This window comes from Equus asinus, chromosome 14 (genome assembly GCF_041296235.1).
Source record: "Equus asinus isolate D_3611 breed Donkey chromosome 14, EquAss-T2T_v2, whole genome shotgun sequence".
Lineage (NCBI taxonomy): Eukaryota > Metazoa > Chordata > Mammalia > Perissodactyla > Equidae > Equus > Equus asinus.
In genome coordinates this window covers 45404684-45416846 of record NC_091803.1, presented here as the reverse complement: position 1 = coordinate 45416846, position 12163 = coordinate 45404684, and the positions used below count along the sequence as shown (strand labels likewise).

General features: G+C 58.6%; 1 protein-coding gene across 4 annotated transcripts in view; it reads left to right on the top strand.

Annotated features, from left to right (window-relative positions):
* The window catches only part of SEC14L5 (SEC14 like lipid binding 5), a 39722-nt gene extending 29124 nt beyond the window's left edge, over window positions 1-10598 (top strand). For 2 of the 4 annotated variants that reach the window (XM_070485004.1, XM_070485007.1), the window contains 6 exons: window positions 1861-1995; window positions 2906-3040; window positions 3442-3669; window positions 4657-4835; window positions 5639-5828; window positions 6801-10598. In XM_070485004.1, coding sequence (XP_070341105.1) covers window positions 1861-1995; window positions 2906-3040; window positions 3442-3669; window positions 4657-4835; window positions 5639-5828; window positions 6801-7112 — 1179 coding nt within the window. In that variant the 3' untranslated portion in view covers window positions 7113-10598. The remainder of the gene's footprint in view (window positions 1-1860; window positions 1996-2905; window positions 3041-3441; window positions 3670-4656; window positions 4836-5638; window positions 5829-6800) is intronic. The other 2 variants (XM_070485006.1, XM_014833208.3) reach the window with 2 other exon arrangements.
* The last annotated feature ends 1565 nt before the right edge of the window (window positions 10599-12163 follow it).

Here is a 12163-nt window from a genome sequence, read left to right as displayed (position 1 = left end):
ACCGTCTCCCCCACTGTCATCGGGGGGAGAGAGAGCAGACAGCCCCCCACCAGTAAAAGTGTCACAGTTCCCTGTGACGAGGGCGTGAGGACCTTCAGGGTCCTTGGAGAGACTAAGCCAGGCAGAGGGTGACTCGGGGGTGATTTAGGTTGGGGAAGGTCCCCTTGAGGAGGTGACAAGTGGCTGAGACCTCAGGAAGGAGCGGGAGTCGAGCAGGGAAATGCAGGAGGAGGACAACCCGCACAGCACGGCCAGGGCCTGGAGGTGCCTGACGCCCTGGAGGAACTGGGAAACCAGTGCAGGGGGCTGGAGCGAGGAGGAGCCAGAGGCCGCAGCCCCGGGGGAGGCTGGGAAGATGCTCAGGGTCCGGCGCTGATGGGACCTTGTCCCGGGGCAGTAGGGAGCCACGGGCAGGTTGTCAGCAGAAGAGGATGTGAGCCGACTTCCGAGGTGGAAAGTTCTCTGGCTTCTGTGGCTACATCAAGGGGCTTGGGAGCAGGAGCTTGGGGGATGGGGTGGGGACAAGCAGGACCTGCTACTGCAGCTTTTTACCCCAAAATAGGCTGATCTTTGTGAAAATTAAGTTCCTTCGCTGTATAGAGCTCTCCTAAGATGGTGTGCATTGGGTGGGGGTGGGAGCCGATCAGCTGGGGTCCTGGCCGGACGCGGGATTCACCCAAATGGCTCAGACGGGGTGTGACATGAAGGGACTCCTTGCAGAGGTGTGAGCAGATGGAGAGGCTGTCAGGGACTAGCTGTTAGTAAGCGCAGACCACCCCAGGGCAGGAGGGACCAGAGGAGTATGGCCTTGCTGGTGTAGCCCCCTGAGAGCTGGAATGGGGGTGGGTGGCGGGGCTGCCCGTGGGTGCTGTGCCTTCTGGGCAGCACTGAGGTGGGCAGGGAGTGGCGAGAAGTACCCTGGCCACTCTCTGTTGCCACCTCCCGTCTCCTGCTGCTGCCCTCCCATTGGCCACACCAGGTGGACACCAGCAGCATGGAGCAGGGGACCACTGTGGGCCCAGGGTCGGGGCTGAAGGATTCCCAGTTCCTGACCCATGTTTGGCCTGTGGCATTCCCTGCTGGATTGGCTTGTGCCCTGCCATGCTAAAGGCCTCAGTCCTTCCTTCCTTCCCCAACTACGTATTGAGTCAGACAGCACGCCAGCATCAGGGATGCCATGAAAAACAGATCAACAAGCAGCTTAGAGCTTGGCATTAAAATAACTTTCCATCTGTAACAAACAAAACATGGACTAGGGGCTGGCCCAGTGGTGTAGTGGTTAAGTTCATGCATTCTGCATTGGTAGCCCGGGGTTTGTGGGTTTGGATCTAGGGTGTGGACGTACACGCCACTCATCAAGCCATGCTGTGGCAGCGTCCCATATATAAAATAAAGGAAGATTGGCACAGATGTTAACTCAGCGACAATCTTCTCTATCAAAAAAAAAAAAGAGATCTTTCTGTACAATGGAAGATAACTCAGCCATGAAAAGGAATGAAGCACTGACCCCTGCTACAACACTGATGAACCTTGAAAACATTGTAAGTGAAAGAAGCCAGACACGAAAGACCACGTGTCATAGTATCCCATTTCTATGAAATATCCAGAATAGGCAAATCTATAGGGACAGAAAGCAGATTGGTGGTTTCCGGCGGCTGCGGGAGAGGGGGAGGCGAATGACAGCTAATGGGTACCAGGTTTCCTTTTGGGGTGGTGGAAATGTCTCGGAATTACGTGGAGGGGATGGTTTCACAACATGGTGAACGAACTAAAAGCCACTGATCGTCCACTTTGAAACGGTTCGTTCTACGTTATGCGAATTAGACCTCAATAGAAAGAGCTTCCTCTCCCCCACTTCAGATCAGCCCCTTCATCAACGAGAACACCAGGCAGAAGTTCCTCATCTACAGTGGCAGCAACTACCAGGGCCCGGGCGGCCTGGTGGACTACCTGGAGGAGGAAGTCATCCCCGACTTCCTGGGCGGGGAGTGCCTGGTGAGGCCCAGCCGGGCGCCTGGGCTCTGGAATGGGGACTGCCTGTGGATGCCGGGGCGGGGCTGGGGGCGCCCTTGGTGGGTGACCCGGGCGGGGTTGGGAGGTCCACCCGTGCATGGTTGGGGTGGGGATGCCGGGCGGAAGGAGGCTGGAGCGGGCAGGCCGTCGTGTGCGGTGCGAGCTCGTACCTGGGGGGTCCTGTGGCTCTTTGGGGGCAGCGCTTGTTTTAGAAGCTGCCCCAAGGAGAGACGACTTCTCTCTGCAGGAGGGACCTTACCTTGGTTCTTTCAAACTTAGTGAGCAAGAGGGAAGTTTCTGGAAGCCCAGGGACCAGGCCAGTCAAATGCTTACCCCTCTGTGGTCCCCATCCAAGACGTTGCCGGCAGCAGTAAGCGTTCACCTGCTGGCTTTGCTTGCTCTGCTGCAGGAGGCGGGGTCTGGAACGTCCCTGTGTCCTGCACCCGGGAGCCGGTACCCAAAGGACGTTTCCTAGGAATTTTGCCAGGCTTGCCCATTCTCTCCAGTTGTTGTGATACATAAACATGTCTTATGCATGGTTTGTATTTAGTAAATGGGCCTGCAGGGGAGTCCGGGGTCTCAGTCCGGGGCGTCTGAGAGTGACTTATTGAAGGACAGTGACAGTGACCTCACTCTGTTGATATTAGTATTTTTGCAAATGAAACGAGGGGGCAAAATTCATCGTTTGACTCAGCCACTTTCTGCTGTGTGATCTCTGGCAAGTGGCCTGACCTCTCTGAACCTCCATCTTCCTCCTCTGTGAAATGGGAGGAATAATAGTTCCTACTGCATTGGTGGTTGTGGGGGTTAAATGGAGTCACAGAGCACCCTTCTGTGGGTCAGCAGGGCCTGGCTGGGCCCTGACCTGCCGCCTTTGTCTTTTGTTTCCCAGTGTAATGTCCCTGAAGGAGGACTGGTCCCCAAGTCCCTCTATCTGACAGATGAGGCGCAGGAGCACGCGGACCAGCTGAGGCAGTGGAGAGACACCTACCAGTCGGCCAGCGTGCTCCGCGGGGCCCCCCATGAGGTGCTGGGGTCCTGGGAGGGCCGGCTGGGCTGGGTGCTGTCTTAGGTCAGTGTCCCCCGAAGCAGAGCCTGAAGCAAGGGTTCTCGTGGCAATGATTTGTTGAAGGCGAGCTCTCGGGGCCCTGCAGGATGGGCTGGCTCTCATACCCCCACATCAGCAGGTCGTTGGCTGTGGGTCACCCCCCACGGCAGGGTGGAACCTCCCAGGCGTGGCACAGAGCGGGGGTCCCTTTGCCCAGAGCAGTTCTTGGACCTGGGCTTGAGCAGCCATCCTCCCTGCAGTGGGGAACGGAGACCCCGGGGGGCACCCACAGCACCTACTGCCGCCTACGTCCCCATCTCAGCTCCCCGTCCGGCTGGGACTCCAGACTGGACTCTCAGACCTCGCCTGTCCCCTCGCAGGTCGAGGTGGAGATTCTGGAGGGGGAGTCGGTCATCACCTGGGACTTCGACATCCTACGAGGGGACGTGGTGTTCAGCCTGTACTACACCAAGCGAGCAGCCAGGCCGGGCCCCCGGGAGCCCGGAGCCAGGGCCGGCGGGCAGCTGATGGACAAAGGCTGGGTCCTGGGCTCAGAGTACAGCCGCGTGGAGGCTCCCCTTGTCTGCCGGGAAGGGGAGAGCATCCAGGTTTGCGTTCTTGGGTTCACTTATTCATTCATCACGCAGGGCTGAGCATCTCCCGTGTGCCAGGGTTCTGGGGGCACAGCAGTGGACAGACTGGATCTGGTCCTCGGCCTCAGGGACCGTACGGGACAGTGGGGGAGAAAGATCCTGGCAGATCCAGGAGCCTGGGGAACCCCAGGACCCCAGCCTCAGAATGCCCTGGGACTCTTGTAAAGATGCAGGTTGCCAGGCGGGCTCGCTCAGGCGCTCTGGGCAGGGGGCCTGGAGTCCGCGTCCCTCGCCCTCCCCAGCTGCTCTCTGGTGCGCACTCAAGTGTCAGAAGGCACGCAACAGAGAAGCTGTGGGGCTGGGAACAGGACTCGGCTGTGTCACTGGAACATGAGCCGCCCCTGGCGACCCCACGTTCTCCACGAGGCAGTGTTTGCAGGTCAAACATCACCGACCCCAAACACACGCTCACACTCACACACACACTAACACTCACTCGTGCACTGGCGAGCACTGCAGGTCTCACGGACGGTTCCGTGGAAGTGAGCAGAGGGCCGTCTTGCACATGGCACACCGGCACCTCCCCCCCGGGACCCCCCTGAACATCCCAGCCCTTCCCTGCGGTTGCTCTTCCTGTAACAGCTAACGCCCCCTTTCTCGCTGCCCCTCGGCCCTCGACACACTCCCGCCGCCCGCCAGCTCCCCGCCCAGATGCCTCTCCACCTGCCTCCGTCTGCAGAGTCTGCTCAGCAGAACGAAACTCAACAAAATCCAGGCGTTTAACCAGATCACGCCTCTGTTGTCCCGCAAACCCCAACCCCAGGCCTCCACTGCCCCAGACCCAGAGCGGGGCCCTCAGCGGCCAGGGCTGTGGGGTAGCAGTGGAGGGGGACAAGGATGACTCCGGGAGGCTCCTAGAGGGAGGAGTTGCTGGTGGAGTGGTTTAGCAGGCACTCGCTCCCCAGGAGGACTGGGGCCTCAGGCCTGGCTGCTGTGTCTCAGGGCTCCCACGTGACCCGGTGGCCCGGAGTCTACTTGCTCCAGTGGCAAATGCACGGCCCCCCCGGCCACGTGGCCTGCAGCCTCCCGGGCATGGAGGATGTCTTGACGGCTCTGCATAGCCCCGGCGCCAGGTGCAAACTACTCTACTACTACGAGGTGCTGGCTTCCGAAGACTTCAGGTACGAGAGGCCGGGAGAGGACCTGGCACCAGGGACCCCCGGACTCCCCTCCAGGCCAGGCCCGGGCCCTGAGGTCCCTCCTAGAATTCCATAAAACAGAGTTTGGACTCTTCTAGAACATTCTAGAATAGTGCCTCACAGACAACTCTCCCCAAGTGTTGCTTTCAGAGAGACAGGGCAGTGTAGTGGTTAAGACCTCTGGCACTTCCTGGTTGCTGTGTGACCTTGGGCAAGTCACTTCCCCTCTCTGAGCCTCAGGCTCCCCATCTGTTAACTGGGGACCACTGGAGCCCCTACGTCGTGGGGTCGTCAGGAGGATGAGATGGTTGGGGGAAGCCTGCCCTTCTGCTGGGCACCCTGTAAGCGCTTGACGGCAGAAATGAAGCAGAGGGTGAGGGGCTGGACAGGCAAATTCTTCCAGGCCTCACGTTTTATCTTTTAGAAATGAATGTGATTTCGCATCCTGCTTCATGACATACTGTGTTGGTTTCCTTCTAAAAATAGCACTTTAAGTTGAGGTTCCAGGTGGGTGTTGCATCTGGACCCACGTCAGGAATCCTGGGGGCCCATGCAGGCCAGCACTAGAAATATGGGGCCAGCATCTTTACTCCAAAGAGAGACCCGCAGAGTGTTGGGGGGCTGGCATCCCCTCTTTGGGAAGCAGCCTGTTTTTGGGGGAGAGAGACTGAGGCAGAAGGACCCAGAGCTGTGGACGTGGGCATCGGGGGGCGGCTGCCTCTGGGAGGAATGGTGGAGGCTGGCGATGGGCCGGACGCTCTTGCCGCTCTGTCTGCCCGGGTCAGTGTGGGGAATCCTGCCGCCCTGCCCTGCAACAGCCTCACGAGAGGACCAGTTCGAGGGCTGTGGCCTGGCCGCCCTCAGTGGGCAGGTGCTGGGCTGGGCCCTGGAGGGGAACTGGACGGACACGGTCTGCCATCATGGAGCCACAGAATCGCAGCTGTGTCATCAGGAGCAGTGATGGAGGCCGTGGGGGTATGTCCAGCCTGGGGTCCCTGCCTGAGGTCACACAGCCAGGAGGTGCTGGCGATATTCACACAGGGCGCTGTCAGAGCCCAGAACGCGGGGCCCGGCACAGGGCGGTGGGGTGTGGAGATGGTGTCTGGGAGGTGACGTGGGAGTTGAGGCCTAGGGGTGTGGAGATGGTGTCTGGGAGGTGACGTGGGAGTTGAGGCCTAGGGGTGTGCGCCCAGGCCACCTGGGGGTCTCTTAGAAAGGCAGACTGTCTCCAGCCCTGGGGCCGCCGAGCGTATGCCCCTGTAACGGGCTCCCGGCGCTGCTGGGGTTCCAGCCACACTCTGAGTGGCCAGGCCCTAAAGCTACACGGTCCAACCCAGGACACTGGCCACGTGAGGCCATTTCAACCTGCAATTACAATTAAATAAAAGTGAAGATTCAGTTCCTCAGTGCACCAGCCACGTTTCCCGCACTCGGTAGCTCTGCGTGGCCCATGGCTGCTGCGTCCTTCGATGTGGACCTAGAACATGTCTGTCCTCGCAGAGGGGTCCCCGGAACGGTGCAGCTCTGAAGTTTGCAGTGGGGGCTGAGTAGACAGAGCAGGCAGGAAAGAGGCTTCTGGCGGCAGGTGCAGACATGCAAAGGTCCCACGCAGGGGAGGCGGGTGCCGGAGGAGCTGACAGGGGCTGGGGGACGAGGCTGGAGATGGGGCGCCCTCTGCGCTGGGCTCGGCCCCCAGGTCAGGGAGGCCCCTGAATGGTTTGTGGCAGGCTGGGCTCTGTGCTTGGGGTTTGGGGGTGCAGGAAATGGCTTCACTTCTCATCGTGGCTTTGCTTGCCTTTGCCCCTGCGCCCTGGGGCAGTTCCCCTCCCTGTGGACGGAGCCCTGGGGCCTCGTGTGCAGCATCAGCAGATTTTCTGCCGCTCCGTGTGGGCCCCGGGGCTGTGTCGGACCAGAAGGTGATGCGTTTGTGGTGCCCTTCTTCCCCAGGGGCTCCATGTCCAGCCTGGCGTCCTGCACCAGCCGCTTCTCCCAGCTCAGCGCCGCCGCTTCCTCCTCCTCGTCGGGCCAGTCCCACAGTGGCTCCCTGGTCTCCAGATAGCCGGGACCAAGCCCTGTGGGCAGCCCGCTTGCCTCCCGCACCTGCAGATACCCAGAACCAGAGGCCGGCTTGCTGCGGGGACTGGGACCACATGGCTGCAGCCTGGTCCGGACGCTGCCAAAGTCGGGGTGTCTGGAGCCGACGGCAATGATCCAGCTTGTGGACTCTTGAGGTTGCAAGGACAGGGCCATCTGCTTTAGGGGTGGACCGACCACCTTCTGGTCTTCCAGATCAGGGGGCTCAGGGATGTCACTAGCTCAGCGCCTCCTCCACCTCTGGCTCTGCTGTCCCTGGGGTGGCCTCCTTCTCAGGTGCCTTCACCACATAGGGGACCCCATTACCATTAGGCTGCCTCCCACCCTTCCCCAAGCTTGGCTAGAAGGAAACGTCTCTCCCCCAAAGTTCCATCCAACATTCCAGAATTGAGTCTATCAGCCTGCTTGGGTCCCGCTCCATCCCTGAACCAGTCAAGGTTGCTAGGGGAACTGGAGAACAGTGATTAGCCAATCGTGGTTGCCAGGCGAACGGAGAACACTGATTGGCCAACAGGGCCCTGTGTTCAGTCTGGACCAGTCACTGTGCAGATATGGGGATGCAGTAATTGGCCAGCCTGGATCACATGCTTGTTCCTGGAGCCAATCTCCTGGTCTGAAAAGCACAAGGGAGGTGCCTCTAGGAATACTGGGGTCCCCCCAGAAGAAGGGGGAAAGGAGGCTGGGCAGGCAGAACTGATCCATGCTCAGCATGGCATCTGATCCCATAGGGATGCCCTGTGTCCCAGCATGTGCACAGTGAGTAGTTACATCACCTATAGGCTCCGCTTTCTGTGGGGAGCAGCCCATCTTGGACTTGAAATGCATTTTCCCAGCGCTTGGCTGCAAAGGCCCAGGATTTCTGCTAAGTTCCAGGCAGCAATATGGTAGTTGTGACTGTCTTTATACTCTGTGGAGGTCGCTTTCTCTCCTGGGAGCTGTTTAATTATGCCTTCTTGTGGTTGTAAGTCACAGAGACCCACACAAAAGGCTAACCTTTCATGGGCACATATAACTGGCCAGTTCAGGAGGGCTTACTTCAGGTAAGGCTGGATCCAGGATCTCACCATGGCATCAGGACTCCCCTGTGGGGTGGGGGCTGTGACTCTGTTGTGTCTGCTGTGGGGCAAATTGACCCCTGGAACGAGCTACAATATTGACAGACTTTCCCCAGGTTCCTGCATCAGAGAATCTTGGGTCTCCTTGGGGTCTGAGGACATTTTTCCTTTTCTTTTCTGGGCCTCCAAAAAGGCAACAGGCTAGAGGTCACCCCCTGGTAGCCCACAGTCTGATCTGGCCTGCCTTTAGTGTTTTTGCTTTTTGCCTATACAGGGATTTAAAAATTGGGGCATTTCACACAGAAATCAGGATTTCTGGTTTCCCTTAGGCATTTGGGAGTGTTGGCACAATGGGCCTCTATTGCTGCATAAAGGCAACACAGCTGTGGCGCTGGATGGGGCCACCGCAGTCCCCACTCCTCTTTGTGGACCCACACATAGCCTGCCCCCTTCACTCACACTATCTGCCTGGGCGGGTGGGACCTCACTGAAATGGCAGCCTGGGGGCAAGCTGGGGCTCCGAGGCTCAGTGTCACTCTTATCTTGGTGCCTTGTTTGTACTGAGGGTCATCTCTGGCCGGCACCCACAGTTGCTGGGCCCTGCCCAAGGGGTGGGGCAGGTGGCCTCCATGCAGGCTCGGCGTGCTGGGGCGAGGACAGCAAGGACTTCCTTCCGCACAACCTCATCCCCACCCTGGAGCAGAGGGAAGGGCCATCCTCTCTGCAGGGAGCCAGCCTCGTCCGCCTTCTGCTGGTTTTCTGCTTACTTCTCAGGTATAGGAGCAAAATCCAGAACTCCGCGTCCCGTGTCAAGGTGTCTGTGCACCATGGGAGGGAGAGAGAGAGGTGGGGGAGACTGGAGATGTTCTCAAAACTGATTGCTCCCCTGTCACCAGGCATTTATCGCTGAGAGCAGTTTGCGATATTTTCAACTATCTTTCGATGAATTTCTAGCTTGCCTCTAAAAACTAGGTGTCATCCTAGAAGCACTTTGGGGTAAGCTGCCCCGGCACCCCCCGCACATTTATTGTCTAGGACTAGCACCCAGAGAAGGATGGAGAAGCCTTTCCTTTTCATGGGGTGATAAGTGCCTTTTCACAACTGGATTCCAGAGAACAGTGTCTGCTGTCAGCAGTCCAGCCTTAACAGCGGGGACGAGGAGCCTCAGCCCTCTCTGCTCTCCCCTGTGAGCCCTCTCTCCCTCTCCCTCTGTAGAAACCCAGCTCAAACTGGCTTGAACAGCAAAAGGAATTCCCTGGCTCCTGTAACTGGGTTGGCTGAGGGTGGGTCTTACTCCAGGTATGGCTGGATCCAGGAGCCCAGTGTCCCCAGGCTCACATGCTCATCCTTTCAGCCTCGCCCAGGCCTCTTGGCTCTGCATCTCCTCTCACACTGGTCTCATCCTCTCCCCCATGTGGTGGGAAAGGTGACTGGCCTACCGCCTGGCCTACACCCACAGGGCTCACGATCTCTAAGGCTGAGAGAGACACTCTTTCTGTCTCAGATCCCACAGAAGGCTCTGAGTGGCCTGGGAAAATTCCTGTGCTTGCTCCTGTGGATGCCCAAGGGGCTGGGGGCCTTGAGATCGACATTCCCTCCAGAAGCGACAGTGGGATGGTGGGGCGCAGTCGCCCAAGGACAAGAGAAGCTGGGCCACAAAAGCAGTAGATGGCCACAGTGGTGTCTGTACAGCTCTCCTCCCATGCTGGAGGTCTCTGGGGCCCACGATGGAGCATCATCAATCAACAGGCCGTCCTTACCTTCGGGGGGCTTGGAATTACAAATCCAAGGAGAGGCTGCTGAGCCCTTGGCTTCTGAATTTCCCCGGACCCCAGGGTTCCCTGGCTTGGCTTCTTTCTCCATCTTGTTCATTAACCTGCTGTGGCCAGGACAGAAACAGCCACTAGCAGAAGGACCCTGCCTAGGCGCTGGGTTTAGGAGACTGGGTCTTAAAATTCAGCCAGGGTGGGCTCCAAACCCCAGCCGTCTTTTTGCTAGCTGTGTGACCTCCAGCAGGTGACTTAACCTCTGTGCCTCAGTTTCCCCGTCTGTAAAATGGGGATAGCAGTGCCTACCTCATTCGCGGGCTGTAGGGGGAAGAAGTGAGAGGGGCTATAGAGGCCACAGCTCGGCGTCTCGCACACAGAGCACTCGATCAAAGTCAGCGGTTATTCTGGTTATTTATGGCTTCTCACCCAAAGACTGCAGGCTCCCCAAGGATGCCCGTTGCTGTTTCTCCAGAAGGTTCACCCCGTGCACGCAGAGCGGAGTGGGCGTCGGGATAATTCCCTGGGACCTTCCCTTTCGGAAACTGCTTGTGTTTTGGGGGCAAATCCGCTCCCCTGGAAGAGTGTCCTTCCCAGGGGCGTCTGCTCAACTGGCTGGAGCGCGTTCTGCCCGTGGGCGGACAGAAGCGGGGTTTGAGACTCTGTCACCCCCCTGCAGCCTTTGGGATCTCTCCCCCGTCAAATGAATGGTTCAGTGACAGTGTGATTCCTCTCCTCACGGTCTGTTTCAGCCAGGAAAACATGCCGTCTCTTGTCGACCTGATCGTTTGCTCCGCCCAGAGGCATTAAAGGTGTTCGATTTGGCTGTACCTCTGTCTACTTCCTAAAACCCTGGGGGTTTCTGGGGCTGGCTCAAGAATCGCTCAGCTGTTGTTTCTAAGACTCAGGAGCCGTCTGGGGGGGAGGGGCACTGTCACCCTCAAGGGGTTGCACGTTGGTTCCTGGGGGAGAGAGGGCGCCCAAAATACATCACATTCCCTATACATAAAGCATGTAACACTGTGTTGGTTTCCTAGGGCCATAATAATAATGACCACAAACTTGGTGGATTAAAACAACAGAAATTGGGGCCCGGCCTGGTGGCTGAGTGGTTAAGTTCATCACTTTGCCTTGGCAGCCCAGGTTCCTGGTTCAGATCCCACGCGTGGACCTTATGCACCACTTATCAAGCTGTGCTGTGGAGGTGTCCCACATACAAAAAAATAGAGGAAGATGGGCACAGATGTTAGCTCAGGGCTAATCTTCCTCAGCAAAAAACCACAAAAAAACCCACAAAACAATAGAAATCAATTCTCTCGCAGTTCTGGAGGCCAGAAGTCTGAGCTCAAGCTGCCCGCAGGGCCGGGTTCCCTCCTAAGGCTCCTGGGGAGGACCCTTCCTGCCTCTTGGTGCTTCTGGAGGCTCCAGGCGTTCCTTGGCTTGAGGCTGCCTCACTTCCGTCTCTGCCTCTGTCTTCACACGGCCTTCCTCCCTGTGTGTCTCCTCTTCTTACAAGGACAGTGGCCGTTGGACTTAGGGCCCACCCTCAATCCAGGATGATTTCGTCCAGAGGTCCTTCACCAGGAACATCTGCAAAGCCCCTACTTCCAAACAAGGTCACATTCAGAGGTTCTGCCTGGACGTGAATTTTGGGGACACGCTATTCAACCCATTGCCTGTGGCTGCAGTGCATGAACAGGTGTCTGTGTGGCTTGTCAGTCGTATTAAAATGCAGATCCTGGGGCCCCCTCGGTGCCACTGACTCGGAATCTTGGGGGTGGCTTCCTGGATTTCACTCACCAGGCACCCAGGTGAAGGTGAGGCCCTGCCGTCCGTCTTCCTGGGCCAGCCCTGTCCCCTGGGGATTTACCCAAGTCCCAGGCCCCAGGACAGCCACCGTGCTGATGAGAGGAGGGGGCGGGGCCTGTCCGGTGAGCTCCCTTGGGACACACATCATGGGCTTCTGAAGAGGCTCCTTTGTTTTGGAGGCCAAGGAGGGGGAGCAGAGAGGGTGCGGATCTTTGGTGTGACGCTGGCAGGGCCCCTGTCTACACCGGCTTCTGCTTCCCAGCCCTGCCCAAGACGTCTCACCGAGGGAGAGGAAGCAGCCCTCGCCTGCTCTGGCATGGCCACTCGCTCCCTGCGACTCCCCCGTGGATTTCTCTGGAACTGTGGCTGAGGGCTCTCAGGGGAACAGCCAGGTGACTCTCGGGTGTGGTGGGTGTTGAGAACGAGCTCCCTGGGGCAGGCGAGCTGGATTGGTTCTGAGCCGGGGGTCACTGCTGACGTCTGTCTGCGCAGGATCTCTTCTCCGGAAGCCCCCTGGGGTTTGGGCCCGGAGAGGGCAGAACACACTGGGGCTCCCTGTGGCCCAGAGGCCGCCCCTGGGACCAGT